The sequence below is a fragment of the Orycteropus afer genome, unplaced genomic scaffold (genome assembly GCF_000298275.1).
Source record: "Orycteropus afer afer isolate SDZICR_OR568_19922 unplaced genomic scaffold, OryAfe1.0 scaffold00345, whole genome shotgun sequence".
Classification (NCBI taxonomy): domain Eukaryota; kingdom Metazoa; phylum Chordata; class Mammalia; order Tubulidentata; family Orycteropodidae; genus Orycteropus; species Orycteropus afer.
Genome location: NW_006921932.1, coordinates 156531 through 175802, shown reverse-complemented (window position 1 = coordinate 175802; position 19272 = coordinate 156531). Strand labels below are relative to the sequence as shown.

The window sequence follows — 19272 nt, the reverse complement described above, 5'->3', positions numbered from 1 at the left end:
AAAATTTCAACCAGGCACAGGGAAAAGAAAAAATGCTGAAAACTAGGACCAGGTAGGGGAAGATTAATAATAATAATAAAATAGACAAAAGTATTAATAATATTGTTTTAAAACAGACAAATACAAGCAAACTAATCACCAGAAAAAAGAAAGTGAAAAAGAAAAAAAACAAAAAATAAAAATCGGTGGAGGTCAGGGCAGGGCGCGCAGGCTCCGTCTGAGCACACTGACTGTGATGGAGTTCCTTTGGGCCCAGAAGGTAGGTGGGAGTGGGGGATGGCTGCACCTCCATTCACCAAGCAGGTGTGGGATATAAGAGTAAGAAGAGGAATGTTGTACATTTTCAGTCTTGCAGGTCCCAAGTGTCCTTGGAGTTGCTGGAAAGCAGAACTTGTTCTTAAGCCCCAGGAATCTGCGAGAGCGCTGTCTCTTTAAATATCCAAAATAGTCAAGCTGTTTTTTAAACCTTCAAAATGGCGGCGTCCTCTGGACCGGCAAAAGTCCACAGCTCAGCCCACCTTTCTCCTTACCTTCTCCATTTATTCCCCAGCCACCATGCACAGTCCTCCGTGCAGTTCCTGGCTAGCAGGGTGATTTTTTAGGTTAATTCTTAGGTCCTACCACCACTCGGGAATCTCCAAGCTGTCTGTGCCATCAGGATCACTGCCAGACCACAGCTCCGTCTGTCTCCTTTTTGGGTATTTTAGCGCAATTTCTTCTGCTAGTTGGGGTTTAGTCCACTTCTATATCCTTCCTTTCAAGGCTCAGGGGTCCAAGATTATCTTCTGTGTCTTTGTTAATTGTTTTCCCTTTTCTTTGTTGAAGAGGGTCTGTGCAGTCTTTGTGCCTAGTCTGCCATCTTGCCGGAACTCTGCTGTTGTCAGTTTAGGAACACTGGTAACACAGAGGATAAAGTGCTCAGTTGTGAACCAAAAGGTTCAAATCTACCAGCTGCTCTGAGGGAGAAAGGTGTGGCAGTCTGCTTTCTTAAAAATTTACAACCTTGGAAGCCCTGTAGGGGAAGTTCTACTCTGTCCTATAGAGTCACTATGAGCTGGAATCCACTCGATGGCAGAGGGGTTTGGTTTTTTGGGCTGGGTTGTTAGTCTGATTACCTTTAATTGTGGGATATTTTTCCTTGGTACTGAACTCCTGGTCTGAATGACTTTTGTTTGCTTTATGTTTAGCATTTTACTGATGCCCTTTCTTTGTTTCCTGGCTTCTGTTGTTTTGTGATAAATATCAGTTATCATTCTTCCTGTTTCCCTGAATGTCTTTTTTTCTTTGTTTCAGTTCAGGGCTTTTTCATCTTTGGTTTTTGGGAGTTGGACTATGACATGCTTCCATGTGTTTTCCTTTGAATTTATCCTCTTTGGGGTTTCCTGAGCTCTCTGGATAGATGGATTGTCATCAGTTGGTAACCTTCTCAGGTCTCATCTCTTTAAATATTTCTTCTGCTCTGTTTCCTTTCTTCCCTCCTTTGGGAAGTTCAATTTCAGAGAGTAGACCATGGGATTTTGTCCCATAGTCTCTAGCATTCTTCTTTGTTTACCCTTTTCTTTCTTTCTAATTTTCCTTCTTGTCTCCTCTGTGTTATGATTTGGATAATTCTACTGATGTGACTTAAGTTGAAAACTCCCTTCTTCAGCTTTATCTAGTCTGGTGTTTGGGTGACTCAGTGAAGTCTTTGTATCAGATCTCTGAGCCTGCAGCCCTTACTCCTGGGCTGTGGCCTCTCTGGGGTCTCACCTGAGTGCCTGGGCTGCAGCACTGTCTCCATCCCCTGTTGGCAGCAGCTTCAACACTCCAGCTCTGCAAGACCTCTGCAATCTCCATTCAGCTTTCATGACACCTGATGGAGAAGCACTTGGTGACCATAGGGTGCAGCTTGTCTCAGGGCTCGGTGGACGTGAGCATGGGCCACTCGAGCTCTGTACGCCCCTTGACAGCAGCCACGGTGGGGTCCTGGAACCACCCACGCAGCCCAGGCCTGATGCCGGTGGTGACTTCTACTTGCTCTGCTTTGGCAAGAAGGTGTGTTTGTGGACATTGTGTTCGAGAGAAGCGGGGCATCACTGCTGCAGGTGCTGCACATGTGCCTGTCTCATTATTCTTGAATGTGAACTCAGAATATTTCAAGGTAGCCACCACTAGTTGACCTAAGTTGTTTTGCCAATTGAAGTTTATTATTCATGTTTATACCAGATGACCTTCAAGTTTCCCTATTCCTGGACACATAGAGAGTTTAGCCCTGCTTTCTGTTACCTTGGATAAGGTGACCTGGAAGGAAGAGCCGTCACCAAAGGGTTCCACTTTCTAATGTCTTCAGTTTACTAGCACAATATCAACTGGAGTTATTCTGATTTCCCTTACACTGTTTGAATTCTTTAAAGATCTGTATAGGAGAGAGTAGGTAGCGAGTGTGAGTTGTCTTGTCTCAAGATTGGCATGAAGGTGTACTATGAATGTTCATAAGGTTTATTTTGTAGTTAATAAAAGTGTTATCACTTGTTTCTTTGCCTATAGTATAAATACAAGGAAATAAATTTTAGTAAATAAATATTTAAGAAATGTGTAAACCACTGTGGCTTAACAAACACAGACTTCAAGGGAATCATTGGCTTTACCCATCCCCAGAGGCTAATGAAGCTCTGGTAGCATAGTGCCTAAGGCATTTGACTGCTAACCAGAAGGCTGGTGGTTCAAACCCACCAGCCACTCCTTGGAAGGAAGATTGGGCAATCTACTTCCATAGTGATACTGCCTCAGAAACCCAAGGAGGGGTCGTTGTGAGTCAGATCTGACTGGACAGCAATGAGTGAGTGAGTGAGCCAGAGGCTAATGGAATGGGCTTTATGAAACTTTTAAGGGGGGGCATTCCAAAGATAAGGGTGCTCTGTGAACAGGCCTTGCCTCTAGCATCTCAAGAGTTTTTGATATTCCAGACACTCTAGAATATTTCTAAACTACTAGTGTAGAATGATTACTTTTATGCTTTGAGGCTTGGTGACCTTGGCATCTTTCCCTTTTCCTCAACCAAGAGTGCATTTCTGCACCAAGTGTTTTCCTGCCTCAGACAGCAGCTGTGACAGATCACAAGCTCCCAACTACTGGGAAGGAGTGAAAATGAGCTGCAAATCCTTTAAAAGTCTGAAGTTTGGGTTTTAAATTGAATTGTGAACGTATGTCAATGTGTGAGGGAGAGAGAGAGGACCCTGGGGTGAAGCTGCTGCTGACCAGCTATGTGACCTTAGCAGCCACTTAACTTCTCTTGGACTTCATGTCCATATTTATATGATCAAGATATAGGACTGCTGATCTCTGGGGTCCTTACAGGTCCAGCATTTCATATTCTGGTTGTTACTGTTTATCTGATGTCATTTTCTTGTTTAGACAGTAAAGAAAGTTCTGTGGAAAGATCAGAGTGTTAAAGAGTAGTTGGAATCCTATCTATTTGTTGGTCTCTATTAGAATGGTTTCAGTATCAGCAGACAAGGGGAGAACACCCGCCTTTGGAAGACCCTGAATATGGCTAGTAGGTTGGCGTTGAGTTGACTTTCACTCATGGTGACCCTTCATGTGTCAGAGTAGAACTGTGCTGTATAGGATTTTTAGGAGCTCTGGTGGCATAGTGCCTAAGGCATTTGACTACTAACCAGAAGACTGGTGATTCAAACCCACCAGCCAGTCCTCGGAAGGAAGATTGGGCAATCTACTTCCGTAGTGATACAGCCTTGGAAACCCAAGGAGGGGTTGCTGTGAGTTGGATCCGACTCGATGGCAGTGCGTTTGGTTTGGTTCTATAGGATTTTCAGTGCCTGATTTTTTGGAATTAGCTCACTAGACCTTTCTTCCAAGGTGCCTTTGGGTGGACTCAACCCTCCAACCTTTCAATTAATGGTTGAATGCATTAATGAGTCATAAAATTTATTTAATTATTCATTTTATGTATTTAGCCATTCATTCAATAAATGCTCACTGAATGCCTACCATATGCCAGGTACTGTGGATGTAGCAGAGAATAAGATAGAAGATACTGATTTTGATAGGTAGGTTTGATAGGTAAGTGAATAAACTCACAAAAAATACAGTAATTACAGATAACAAGGTGGTGAGAAAGATATACACACAGTGATAAAAGAATGTGTGTGTGTGTGTGTGTGTGTGAGAGAGAGAGAGAGAGAGAGAAAGGGAAGAAGAAGAGAGAGAGGAAGGGAAGGAGGTGGTAATGATGGATATTTTAGGTGTAAGATAGCCAGGGAAAGCTTTTCTAAGGAGGCAATAATTAAGATGATACCTGAATGAATAAATGAAATGAGCCAAAATGATTTCATGTAGTTAGTAGTATTTAGTGTTCTTAAAAACCAAGGTCATTCTATTACTTTGTGTGATGTTTGTATGCAAAGGTGATATTGACTTAGGCACCAACCAATTAGAAAGGAACTTGCCTGGGCCCTAGAGCCTCAGAGGCCCATGCTGTGTCAGGTATTAAGTCCTTAATTGCTAACTTGTTGGGAAGCCTGGGTAGGCTGTAGGGGAGGGACTAAAAGCAGGAGTGGCCCTCAGAGGGCTGGGGAGAAGGTGTGCGGCCATTTACCCATTAAGGTATGGATGTATTTCACTATTTAAACAAGCATGTGTAACAGGTGAGCATAAGCCATGCAGTGTATAATTTTTAAGATCCAAGAGATTTTGATAATTAAAGAGATCATCTTTAATTCTGACCACTTTACATTGTTTAGTAGAGAAAGGAGAAGGTTAAATTCTTTCAATACCAGGCATCTATAATATTTTATAATTCTGGATCATATTTAAGGAGTTAGCATTATCATACTCCCAAGAAAGTAAATAACATAATACATGTGTCTCTTATAGGCGACATCACTGCCCACATCTCCCTACCAAGATTTATGATAAAACAGAGCAACCATGTCTTTTTTCCGAGTACACCGAGAACTACCCTCTCTATCATTCTTACCTGCCCAGAGAGTCTTTCAAGCCCAAGCTCGAGTACAAGAAAGGGTCCATACCAATGGAAGGCCTGACCACATCACGGTGAGGACAAATTGTATTAATGTGTAGATCCACAGCATTAAAGCAGCAATGTACAGTATAGATGTATAATACTAATGTAATAATGTACACTATTAATAAATGAATGCACAATATCAATATCCAATATTAATATCTTAACGTTAATGTATGCTATTGTTGAAAGGAAATCTAGCTTTTATTAGCCTGCTAGATATTTCCCAGTTCCTTCTTAAAGAGAAAAGATTCTTGCTTGTTGGGCATGGAGAGACTAAGTTGATCTACATCTTATAGGATTGGAGGTTAAGTAAAGTAATAAAGATATGAAAAGATGGGTTGGAGAAGTAGAAAGGAGGAGCTGCTGTTGAGAAAAGAGTTTGGGGCTTTGACCCAGGAGTGGCTCCAGCACCACCCGGGAGCAGTGATAGAAAAGAACTTGTGAATAAAGGAAGAATGGACTTTTGAGAAATAATGGTGCTGGTTTTGAGTTGGAGCTCTCTTGAATGTTCTTCAAGGAGTCCCTGGGTGGTATAAATGGTCAACACACTAGGCTGCTAACCAAAAGATAGGAGAGCCAAGTCCACCCAGAAACCAAAAACCAAACTCATTGCTGTCGAATTGGATGCGACTCATAGTGACCTCTCCTTGGGTTTCCGAGGCAATATCACTACAGAAGTAGATTGCCCAATCTTCCTTCTGAAGAGTGACTGGTGGGTTTGAATTGCCGGCCTACTTAGGCACTATGCTACCAGAGCTGCCCAGAGGTACCTTGAAAGAAAGGCTGGAGAACTACTCCAAAAAAATCAACCATTAAAAACTCTATAAAGCACAGTTCTGTTCTGACACAAATGGGGTCGTCATGGGTCAGAATCAACCTGATGGCAACTGGTTAAATGTTCTTAAAGAAATATGAACAAAGAATAGATTTTTGTTTTAAATTACTCTTGATTTCCAAACTGTGATTCTTTAGATCTACCTGGATCTAGGGTTGCAGAAATGTCTGTATTGAGAAGGTGGGGAAAAATGACCAACCTCAGGATTGCTCTATAGGTTTCAAGACCCTAGCAGAATCTACCTCTGGCAACTTGGTTAGTGACCTCCAAGTGGTGACCTGTGACTTGTGACCCAGTGGAACTAAAACATCTTTGAGTGTAATTGGGCAGGTTTCAGAGTGTGTAGTTTTGTCCCCAGGTGAGACCTGAATGGTTTATGTGTTCTCTGCCTTATCTTTCTCAATCTCTACTGTGCAGGATTGCTTTGAGAAGGGGATGAATTCACTATGTACATTGTTCTAGGACAGGGCTTGTACATGATAGGTGCCCAAGACATGGTGGTAGTTCTTCCTGTTGTTCTTCCTCTGCCTTGTAATTTTGGGCTTTCCTATTAAAGATCTCAGGTGGTTCAGGTGAAGCAGAATAGCCCTAATTCATTCTGTATCAGTTTCTCCCCTTGGTGTTCCTTGGCTTGTAGATTGATCCTCCCCAGGACAGTTTCCTTGTTGACATTAGGGGTTGGAGGCATGAACCACAAAGCCACAGGAAGTCCATGTCAGAGCATGGGTGAAGGGCCCATGAGGTGAGGAATGAAGCCAAGGGATTCCTGAGTTTGATGGGAACCACTGGGCAGCAGCGGATTGAGAATGGGTGGAGTGAAGGCCCTTGTCTGATTTGAATCAGATCACCTTTAAGCAGTTATTTTAAGTGAGTTTATTTACATGAAATATTTCTGGACTATGATCCATTAAAAGTTGTAAGCTGTGCAACTGTGTTGTCAATCTATGACTTTTTAAACAATATGAAGTTTAAAGTTGGACCTTCATTTTGCCAAAAAAAACAGCGTCTTTAGTTTCTATCTGTGTAAAGATCACAATGGAGTCCCTGGGTGGTGCAAGCAGTTTATATACTCAGCTGCTAACTGAAAGTTTGAAGGTTCAAGTCTATCCAGAGGTATCTCAGAAGAAAGCCCTGGCAATCTACTTCCAAAAAATCAGCCATTGAAAACCCTGTGGAGCATAGTTCTACTCTGACACACATAAGTTTGCCATGGTTGTAATCAACTTGCAACTTGATAGCAACTTGCTTTAAAACCACAAGAAATATGGACATTCCTGGGCTTTTCATTTTTCTTTTAAGAAACCATGTCCAGCACAAATGAAAAGTCCTAGGCACATGTCTAAGAGGCATGTGATTGGTAGAAAAGGATAGGCATATAATGATGAGGAGTGGCTTGCATCCTTCATGTTCAGCCTCTAGGTACTGGTCTCATCTCTTTATACCCAATTCACAGGAAATCAAGAGCTCTTTGTGGAGTATAAGGCACAGTACGAGTTCACATATTGCTATATAAGGAGTATATTTCCTGTCTTGGAAATATAGAAAAGGATGTTTTGAGGGTTGAATCTTGGGCAATGATATTGTTTTTTTGGCCCCAAGTTTAGGAGAATGAGCACAGATTGTCTCTCTGGGCAAGAGTTCTGCCTATCACCTAGCTCTGAGGCCTCCCAGATGGAGATCCACACCACCACCCTCCTCCTGCTGGCTCTTTGCAAAACAAAAACTTACCCTCTGACCTGTCCTAAATTATCCTTGCCTTGTGTCACTGACAACGATAAACATATCATCCAGAAGGCCTTCACTGCAGCCAGAGCCAGAGCCAGAGCAATGATAAATATCATTCATGGCAAGATGTGGTCAAAGTGGAGGGACACAGATACTGAAGGAATTTCCAAAACAAGCTGCTAATGATCATTCATACCCACTGCCTTAGAGTGATTCTAGTTCACTGACCTGTAAGACGAGTAGAACTGGTCCATGGGGTTTACAAGGCTATAAATCTTTACAGAAGCAGAATGCCACATCTTTCTCCCTTGAAGTGGCTGGTTGGTTTGAATCGCCAACTTTTAGGTTAACAGCTGAGCACTTAACCACTGTGGCACCAGGGCTCCTCTGTTAATAATCATGAAGACCTTTAAAAGAAAAAGGGGCAGGATCAGGTTATCTATGGGGAGGGGGGAGCAGAAATGGTTCATTCTTAACTCCTTTATTTCCTACCTCAGAACTAAGAGGCAGAAGGATCTCTTCTCTCCCTGTATTTGAATGTCACTTTTTCTCAACCCTGTGCCTGCCATGCTGGTCACTAGCTTTTCAAAGACTGAGGACAAAAATTTAGTCAGGTGCCCATGAGTGGCTGCTGGGGGAAAAGTGTGGATCAGCCCTGTGTGTGTGTGACAGAAAGCCACCCCTGCAACCCATAGAACCCTGTTACCAGAATGCCCTACTGACTTCCTATCCAAAGACTGTCTGTCCCTGCTTAGTTTTTCAGGTTGGATCCAGGACTGCCATCTGCTGAATGAAAAAGTCATGTGGCCCAGGGCTTGGCTGGGTTTGGTGATTAAGTCCAGACACAGAAAACACCTGGTTTCTTGAAAGGTTATTCTCCCAGCATGAGGCATGATTACAGCTGCACACAACTCTTACTGTAAATCATGGGGATTTACAGCAGGTACCGGGAAGGGAACACTCATGATTTCCAGCTCTTCTTAGCATGAAACTGTTTCTTGCCGATTCCCAGCTAGGATGCCTTTAGTTAGACCTGAGTTCAGTTTATGAAAAAGAGGTTTATACTGCAAGCCTCATTTTTCCTCTTAGGCATGTCACCATGTAAAACACTTGGGCCTCATTTTGGGACATTATATCTGTTAGCTAAGCTAGCTCCCTAAAGATGGACAAAATGAATCACCTCAGAAGAGGTGAGTCTTCAACATGGTGTTAGACTTTTATCTAACTTTCATCTAAAGGGAGTGGGACCATGGGTAGAGTGGAATGGAGGTGGAAGATGGAATCAGGTTCAGCTTTAATGGATTTGGCTGGAAGCAGAGGGCAGGAAGGTGGCAGCACAATCTCCTTCATTGATTTGACATGGCTCTTTGGTAAACTGAGAAAAGCTGAGTGTCTTTGTTCTTTAGTGCTGCTATAAAAGAAACACCAGGAGGGGATGGCTTTAAAAAAAAAAAAAAAACCACCCAGAAACTTATTTTCTTAAGAGGCTGGAAGGCCAAATTCAGGGTTCCAGTACTGGGGGAAGCTTTCTGTCTCTGTTGACTCTGAGGGACGGTCCTTGTTCCTTGGAGATCTTCTGTAATGTGGCATCTGTCTTTCCCATCTCCACTCACTTCTTTCTGCCTAACCTGCTTGATTTGTATCTCAAAGGTGATTGGCTTAAAACACAGCCTATACAGATACTATTCCCAAATGAGGTTACATCTACAAATATAGGGGTTAAAAATTACAACACTTAATGGTAGCATAGTGGCTAAGACACTTGCCTGCTAACCAGACGGCTGGCGGTTCAAACCCACCAGCCACTCCTCGGAAGGAAGGTTGGGCAATCCTACTTCCGTAGTGATACTGCCTCGGAAACCCAAGGAGGGGTCGCTATGAGTCGGGGCCGACTCGACGGCACATAACAACAACAACAACAATTTTTGGGTACACAACTTAACCCATATTAGGAACGGGAGAGCTAAAAGAGGAGGGGCATTTGGTATCTGCTTTAGTTACCTAGTGCTGATGTTACAGAAATAAAAGTGAGTGGCTTTCAAGAATAGAAATTTATTTTCTCACAATTTTGGAGTCTAAAGATCCAAATCAGAATCTCAGCTGTGTGGCTTCTTTCCTTGTCAGTCATCTGGGTGCTCCTTGGTTCTTTGGCTTGTAAAAGATCTTCACATGGCATTAGTCTTCCCCAGTATATGCTTGTCTCTGTGTCTGATCTGTTCTTTTTATAACTCAGAAGTGATTAGGTTTAGGATACACCCTACATTAGTATGACCTCATTAACATAACAAAGAAAGCCCTATTTCCAAACACGATTGCATCTGCAGGTATAGGGCTTAGGATTCTAGCACACATTTTGGAGACGTGATAACCTCAATCAACCCATAACAGTATCCTTTCCAAAAGCCTTAAAAGAAGCAAGAAAATTGCAATTGGGCCTGAGTCTACCCATTTCTGTTAAAATAAATAAATACTTGACTTGCCTACTCAGAACTATGCCACTGGGGGTAGAATTACTCCCCTACATAGACTGGACCTGAGAATTAGTGGACACATGAAGTAGACTTGCCTGGAACATTTCAGAGGAAGTTAGGCATGGATTTAGCTAACTAGATGTGTTGTTTGTCCAGTTGCCTCTGATTCACAACAACCTTATATATAACACAACAAAGCATTGCCTGTCCTGTGCTAGCCTCATAATTATTGCTATGTTTGAGCCAATTTTTGCAGACACCACATCAATCCAACTCATTGAAGATCTCCCCGCTTTTTCTATGACCCTCTACTTTACCAAACATGATGTCTTTCCCCAGAAGTTGGTGTCTCCTGATGACATGTCCAAAGTAAACAAGATGAAGTCTCTCCATCCTTGCTTCTAAGGAGCATTCTGGCTGTACTTCCTCCAAGATAGATTTGGTCTTTCTTTTTGTAGTCTATGGTCTAGTCAATATTCTTCACTAATACCACAGTTCAAACATAATTCTTCTTTCTTCCTTTTCCCTTGTCGAGCTTTTATATGTATATGTTGTAAGTTGTTAGATGCCATTGAGTTGGTTTTGACTTATAGCGACCCTACGTACAAAGGAACAAAACACTGCCCACTCCTGTACTATCTTCACAATTGTTGCCCATGCTTAGCTCATTGTTGCAGCCCTTGTGTCAATCCATCTTGTTGATGGTTTTCCCTTTGTTTGCTGACCCTTTACTTTATGCAGCATAACATCCTTCTCTAAGGACTGGTTTCTTCTGACAACATGTATGTGAGATGAAGTCTGGCCAATGCTTCTGAGGAGCATTCTGGCTATACTTCCTCTGAGACAGATTTCTTTGTTCTTCCAGCGGTCCATGGTACATTCAATATTCTTTGCCAACACCACAATTCAAATGGATTAATTCTTTTGTGGTCCTCCTTATGCTTTGTCCAGCTCTCACATACACATGAGGCTATTGAAATACCATGACTTGGGTCAGGTGCCCCTTAGTCTTCAAAGTGGCATCTTTGTGCTTTAATACTTTAAAGAGGTCTTTTGCAGCAGATTTGCCCAATGCAATACATCGTATGATTTCTTTTTTAAACTTTTGATTGTGATTTAGGTGAAAGTTTACAGAGCAGATCAGTTTTCCATTCAACAATTCATATACATTTTATTTTTCATGTCATCAATTGCAATCCCTTCAGTCTAACATCACTCCTGTACCTACTCCCTGTGTTTCTCATTTCCATTCCTCCTCCTGTCTTAACCCTTCCTGCCTTCTGAACTTTGCCCTTGGGAAAATGCCCTTTTGATCTTGAATGGTTGATTGTTCTAAGGAGTGTCTGCCTTCCTAGTGTTATTGTTCACTTTGTAGATGTGCCTGTTGTTTGAAAACATAGCTATGGGAGTGAATTTTGTTCCAGGTCTGCAGAGTGACCAAGGGCCATAGTCTCAGAGATTCTACCAGTCTCTTTCTTACCAGTTGTTGTTAGGTGCCCTTACGTTGGCTCCAACTCATAGTGACCTTGTGTACAACAGAATGAAACATTGCCTGGTTCTGTGCCATCCTCACAGTCCTTGCTATGATTGACCCCATCATTGTAGCCACGGTGTCAATCCATCTCGTTGAGGGTCTTTTTTTTTTTTTGCTGACTTTCTACTTTACCAAGCATGATATTCTTCTCCAGTGGTCCCTTCAGACAATGTGACCAAAGTAGGTGGATGAAGTCTGGCCATTCTTGCTTCTAAGGAGCATTCTGGCTGCACTTCTTCCAAGACAGATATGTATTCTTTTGGCAGTCCATGGTATTTTCAGTATTCTTCCCCAACACTACAGTTCAAAGGCATTGATTCTTCTTTGGTCTTCTTTATTCATTGTCCAGCTGTTACATGCATACGAGGAGATTGAAAATACCATGGCTTGGGTCAGGTGTACCTTAGTCTTTAAAGTGACATCTTTGCTCTACAACACTTTAAAGGGGTCTTTTGCAGCAGATTTGCCCAGTGCAATATGATGTCTGATTTCTTGACTGCTGCTTCCATGGGTGTTCATTGTAGATCCAAGTAAAATGAAATCTCTGACAACCTTAATCTTTTCTCCCTTTATTAACTTACTGTTCTAGTTGTGAGGATTTTTTTTTTCTTTATGTTGAGGTGCAATCCATATTGAGGAATCTGACCATGTTTTTCTTTTTTTCATTGTTGAAATAATTTTGAGTTTTATTTCACGTTTTTCTCTCACTCTATCCAGGACCTGCTGCTGTGATCCCTTTCACAGCAGTTGGTAGTGGTAGCTGGGTACCATCTAGTTCTTATGGTCTCAGTGTTGTGAAGTTTGTGTGGTCCATTAATCCTTCGGACTAATTGTTTCCATGTGTCTTTTATTTTCTTCACTTTTTCTTTCCTCTGGATGAGGGGAGCAAAATAGTTGCACTTAGATGGCCACTCACTAGCTTTTAAGACCCAGTTACTACTCACCAAAGTAGGATGTAGAACATTGTCTTCATGGACTATGTTGTGCCAATTGACCTAGTTGTCCTCTGAGACTGTAGTCCTGAGTCCCCAGGGCCAGCATCTCACTCTCAAGGGGTTTTGGGTTATTTGCTCCCTGTATGATCTACTGTGTTGATGGATATATTTGAAGCATATTTCATTACATTAGTAGAAATATCTTTTGTCAAGTTTATACATATTCATGAGTATAGGCCCATTCTCCTTCCCATACCTGTTCAGCTTGCATGTCTATCTATGTATCCACTCTTAGAACATTGATTATTGTTAATCATGTTATTGCAGGTTTGTGTATGAATTAGTATTTACCTAAGGAGCTCTGGAGATGGTTCAAACCCACCAATAGCTCCATGGGAGGAAGATGAGGCAATGTACTACCATAAAGATTACATCCTTGGAAACCCAATGGAGGTTCATATGAGTCGGAATTGACCTGATGGCAGTGGGTTACCTTTTTCTTATGGTTGTTGTGATTGTTGCCTTAAACTCTTATACTCCTTCCAGCATCTTTTTTTTTTTTTTCTCTCACTTTTTGTTGTGAGTTGGGTGAAAGTTTACAGAGTAAATTTTTTTTCCATTCAATAGTTGATACATATTTTGTTTTGTGATATTAATTGCAATCCTCACAATGTAATGGCTCTCTTCCTACTTCTTCCCTGTGGTTACCTTTTCCCTGTGTCCTTCTTTCTTATGCATTTATGCCCTCTGAGTTTCTCCCTGCACAAATGCTGCTCTTCTAATTTCCTGTGGTTGATTGTTCAAAGGAATGCAGCTACCTGGTGTGATTGTTCACCTCATAAACCTGTCTATTGTTTGGCTGAAAGTTAAACCATGGGAGTGAGTTCATTTTCACACTGAGGGATGACTAGGGGCCATAGTCTTGGGGGTTATACCAGATCAGACCAGTAAGTCTGGTCTTTTTTATTATTGTGAGTTTTTGTTGTACATTTTTTCCCCACTCTACCGAGAATCTCTAATTTTGATTCCTTTCTGAGTGGTTGGCAGCGGTAGCTAGGTTCCATCTAGTTCTTCTTGTCTCAGGGTCTTGTAGGCTGAGATTCCCATGGTCAGCTAGTCCCTTGGATTAATTGTTTCCAAGCATCTTTGATTTTCTTCACTCGGCTTTAGACAAGTAGAGACCAATTGTTGCATCTTGGAAGGCTGCTCACAAGCTTTTAAGACCCACCACAGTCACTACTCTCCAAACAAGGATGAAGAACAATGTTTTTATGTAGTATATTATGTTAAATGAACTGCTATCCCTCACAACCATGGCCCCAAGTCTTCAGGCCCAGAGACTCACTCCCTCAAAGTGTTTCGTTGTGCCTAGGAAGTTACCATAAGTTTGCCTCCTGTTAGCGCTATTGTATACATGGACATTATGTATACATTATGTACATATATATACACATATATATGTATATGTATGTATAGCCACTCCTCGGAAGGAAGGTTGGGCAATGTATTTCTGTAGTGATACTGCCTCAGAAACCCAAGGAGGGGTCGCTATGAGTTGGGGCCAACTTGACAGCACATAACAACAACAATGTCCATATGTATATATAATGTCCACATATATATAATGCCCATATATATATAATGTCTGTGTGTGTGTGTATATATATGTATATATATATGAAGTTACAGATATGTATATAGAAATATTGTCTGCCAAACCTATGTATGGTCACAGGTCTATTCCCATTCACCTACCCACACCTGATCATCTTATCTATCTATTTATGTATCCATTTGTAGATTATTGTTTGTTATTACTGATAATGCTGTATTATGTATGCAAAAGTATTTGCTTTTGTTTTCTGTACCTTGGGCACCTCTCCATGTCTTCCTTTTTTTTAGTGTTACTGTGCTGGTCACACCTTTTGGTATATTGCCTTTCCTTTCACCCAATTCAATATGTGTCTCTTACCTAGCTAGCAATTTTCCATCCCCTCCCCTCTCATCCCTGGTAACCAGCAAAGAATGTTTGCTTCTATGTGTAAACCTTTCCTTGACTTTTTATATAGTGGATTCATACAAAATTTGTCCTTCTGTGATTGATTTATTCAACTCAGTGTCCTCCAAGTTCATCTATGTTATAAGGTGTTTCACTGATTCTTCATTGTTCTTTGCTGTTGCTTAGTATTCCGTTATGTGTATGTACATAGTTTGGTTACCCATTCATCTGATGATGGGCACTTGGGTTATTTCTATCTCTTTGCTATTGTGAATAGTGCTGTGATGAACATAGGTGTGTGTATATCCATTCATGTCCTGGCTCTTACTTCTTCAGAATAGATATCTAGTAGTGGGATTGCTGAATCAAGTGGAATTTCTATTTCCAACTTTTTAAGGAAGTGCCACATTGTTTTCCAAAGTGGTTATATTATTTTATAGCGCCACCAGCAGTGTGTGAGAGTTCCAGTGTATCCACACCCTTGCCAGCATTTGCTGTTTTCTGCTTGTTGAACTTTGCTATTATTACTGGGATGAGATGATATCTCATTGTTGTTTTGATTTACATCTCTCCTGGGCATTCTACTTCAGTAGTGATACCGCCTCAGAAACCCAAGGAGGGGTCTCTGTGAGTCGGGTCTGACTCAACAGCATATAACAACAACAACAACAATGGCTAATGACTGTGAGCATTTCTTTACATGTTTGTTTGCTGCCTGAATATCTTCTTTGGTGAAGTATCTGTTCATGTCCTCTGCCCATTTTCAAATTGTATAATTTCTCTTTTTGTTATTGAGACATTGAAGTTTTCTATAAATTTCAGAGATAAGTTCCTTGTCAGGTATGTTGTTGCCAAATATTTTTTCCAATCTGTAGGTTCTCTTTCTACTCTTTTGGAGAATCTTTTACTATGCATAATTAATTTTTATAAAGTCCCTGTCATCTGGTTTATCTTCTGCTGTTTGTGTATTTTGGGTTATGCTTGATAGCCTGTGCCATAAATTAGGGCACCTACCTTTGCCCCTATTTTTTCTTTGATGAACTTTATAGTTTCAGGTTTTAAATTTAGGTCTTTGATCTATCTTGAGTTAGTTTTTTTGTATGTTATGAGGTATGAATTTTGTTTTGTTTTCTGCAAATGGATATCCAGTTTTTCTAGTACCATTTGTTAAAGAGACAATCTCTTTCCCATTTAATGGATTTTGGCTCTTTGTCAAAGATAAGCTACCCTTAGGTGAATGGATCTATTTCTGGATTCTCAATTCTGTTCTACTGGTCTATGTGTCTGTCATTGTACCAATACCAGATGTTTTGACTACCATGGCTGTATGGTAGATTTCAGTAGTGCTTTGCTTATCCAAGGTCCCTTTCCATTCCATATAAAATTAGTGATTGTTTTTTCCACATTCTTAAAGAATGCTGATGGAATCTGGATTGTCATTGCATTGAATCTGTAGATTCCATTGTGTAGTATTGACATTTTCACCATGATCAGTCTCCTTATCCATGTGTATGCTTTGTTCCTCCATTTTTGTAGGTCTCTTATAGTTTGTTGTAGTAGTGTTTTATTGTTTACTTTGTATAGGTCTTTTGTGTCCCTGGCAAGATTTATTCCTAAGTATTTTATCTCTGTGGTAGCTATGGTAAATGGTATTGTTTTCCTTATTTCCTATTCAGAGACCTCTTTGTTGATGTAGAGGAATCTAACTGATTTTTGTACGCTGATCTTATTTATATCCTGCCACTTCACTGAACCTTTCTATTAGTTGTGTTTTCCTTGATTTTGTCAGTGTTTTCCTTGATCTGTCTCTCAGTCCATTGAATGCATCTAAGTATAATTCTTTTGAATTCCTTATCAAATTATTCCAGGGCCATTTCATCCTTGTTTGTACTATGCCAGTCTTCTGGTTAGCAGTCAAGTGCCTTAAGTACTACACCACCAGAGCTCCCATTTTGTTTTTGGTTTTGGTGTTTGTACTACTTTTATCTTGATTCTTTGTGTGAAATGGAATTGTCAGTCATCTCTGAGACATGATGTCATTATATTTACATTTAATTGGCGATTGTGTATTGATGTGATTTGCCCAGGCTTTTTTGTTTTGTTTTGCTATATCCCTGTGAGCAAGACAGATGTGCTACTCCATGCATTTAGACAGTCACCATCTCTCTTCTGGTGGGTGTTTTAGAGGATGAGAATGTGTGCACAGATCTTGGTTATCTATTCATGTAGAAGAGTTGAGGGTGGGTTGAGCTGGTATTGGCTGCTGTCTATCATTGATCAATTGGTGTAGAAATAGGTGGTAGCCCTCACCCAGAGGGTGGCACTGCAGGAGTTGTGTGGATGTGGTTGGGTCATGTGGGCATTGTTGGTATCTCCCATCAGATGTAACAACAACAACAACAGAAACCCATGAGAACAAAAACACAAGCATCACAAACAAACAAAAACAATCCTAAAAGAAAGAAAAGGAAAAAGGAACAGAATGACAGAGGACAAACAGAAAAAGAGAGGGAAAAAAAAATATCTGGAGAGTTGGGGAGAAAAGAAATGAGAGCAAGGGAAAAAGAATAGTAAAGAAGAAATAAGAAAAATGCAAAAAGGAAAACGGGATGGGAGAAATAGAGAAAAAGTAGAAAAGAAGGAAAATTAGGAATAAGGAAAAGGAAACAAACAAACAAACCAAGAACCAGGAAAGGGAAAGAAAAGAAAAAAGAAAAAGAGAATAATGAAAATAAAAAAAGAAAAGAAAAGAAAACTGGTGGTCAGGGCAACTGGGTGATGAGAAGCAGGGCATCTTGTCCTGATGTAAATTTCTGCCTTCCCAGAACAGGACTGGGGGCAGGGTACCTGATCACAGATCCTGCTGAGCCAGAAGAAGTCTGGGGGCAGGGTATCTGGACCTGGAAAAAGTTCCTTGTGGTCCAAATGGTTGTTGGGAGAGGGCACCTGGTTGCAGAAAGAATTCCTGCCAGTACAAAAAGCAGCTGGGGACAAGGTGTCTAATCCCAGCAAAAGTTCCTGTGCCTCAGAAAGCAACTGGGCATAGGACCCCTGCTCCCAGAAAAGTTTCTGCCAGTCCATACGGTGGCTGGGAACAGGAAAGCTGATCTTGGAACTAGTTTCTGTCTACCCAGAAGGCAAATGGTGGCAGGACACCTGATCCCAGACAAGTTCCTTTTGGTCCAGAAGGTGTCTGGGAACAGGGTGCCTGGACCCAGAAAAAGTTCCTGTCAGTCTAAAAGGCAATTAGTTTCAAGGTACTTTGTTCCAGAGGGAGTTCCTGCCATCCAAAAAGCAGCTGTGGGCATGGTATCTGGTCCCAGACAAAATTCCTGCTGTCCTAGTAAGCAACTGGGTACAGAGCCCTGTTCTCCCGAAAAATCCCTGCCATCCAAAAGGGCACTTGGATATAGGGTGCCTGGTCTCAGAAAAAGTTCTTACTGGCCCAAAAGGTGGCTGGGAGCAGGGCAGCTACTCTGAGGATCAGTTCCTGCCTGCCCAGCAGGCAGCTGGTAGCAGAGTACGCAGTCTGGGATGGAATTCCTTCCAGTTCAGAAAGTGGGTGGGGATGGGGGATTATCCCACCTCCATTCACTGGGAGGGTGTGGGGTATAAGGGGAACAAGGGACATATCATACCTTTCTGGTTGTCATTCACCAGTGTGGTTACCTGTGCAGTTTTTGGCCAGTGGAGCTGATTATCGGGTTGTTGCCTGGATTGGAATCCTGCTTGCCAATATTCAAAACGGCTGTGCTCTTGGGTCTGTCGAGAATCCACAACTCCATTTGTCTCATTATGTGCTGTTTTCATTCAGTTTCTTCTATGAGTTGTTTTTAAATCAATTTCTTTATCCTTCCCTTCCAAGCTAAGGGTTCCAGAATTATCTTCAGTATCTGTTTCAATTGGTTTCTCATTTTTGTTGTAGAGGGTCTGTGTAGCTTGTCTAACTATTCCACCACTTTCTCATTTGATTTCTTGACTGCAGTTTCCATAGGCATTGATTGCAGATCCAAGTAAAATGAAATCCTTGACAACTTCAATCTTTGCTTCATTTATCATGATGTTGCTTACTCGTCCATTTGTGAGGATTTTTTGTTTTATGTTGAGGTGTAATCCATACTGAAGGCTATAGTCTTTGATCTTCATCAGTAAGTGCTTAAAGTCATCTTCACTTTCAGCAAGCAAAGTTGTGTCATCTGCTTAATGCAGGTTGTTAAGGAGTCTTCCTCCAATCCTGATACTGCATCTTTCTTCACATAGTCTAGCTTCTTGTGTTATTTCCTCAGCATAGAGATGGAATAAGTACAGCAAAAGGATACAAACCTTTCCTGATTTTAAGCCACACATGCATATGAAGTGATCTGAAATACTATGGCTTGGATCAAGTGGAACTTAGTCATCAAAGGGACATCTTTGCCTTTTATCACTATAATTTTCTCCCCGAGTTTAGAACAGTCCATTTTATCTTGCAACAGTCCATTTTATCTTGCAACTCTCTTAACTTCCTCACCATTTAGAAGTTCTGTGGCTACACAGTCTTTTCCCTCTTTTTTATTTGTAATTGTCCTCACTTGCCAATTGATGTCTCTGGTTCCCTGTTTACAATCTTGTAAGCTCATTTTACTTTGGATATGTCCATAGCTGTAGTTTCTGGGTTATGTCATCTTGTGTATTAATGGTCGGTTGTTATTTGCTATTTTTGGGTCTCTGTTCAAAGGACTCCCTTTAGCATCTCTTGTAAGGT

General features: G+C 41.2%; 1 protein-coding gene across 1 annotated transcript in view; it reads left to right on the top strand.

Moving 5' to 3' along the window:
• The first annotated feature begins 3993 nt into the window (after positions 1–3993).
• SAXO1 (stabilizer of axonemal microtubules 1) overlaps positions 3994–19272 on the top strand; it is a 28218-nt gene continuing 12939 nt past the window's right edge. Inside the window, exons 1-2 of the mRNA XM_007952554.1 lie at positions 3994–4049; positions 4876–5055. Of these exons, the coding sequence (XP_007950745.1) occupies positions 3994–4049; positions 4876–5055 (236 nt within the window). The remainder of the gene's footprint in view (positions 4050–4875; positions 5056–19272) is intronic.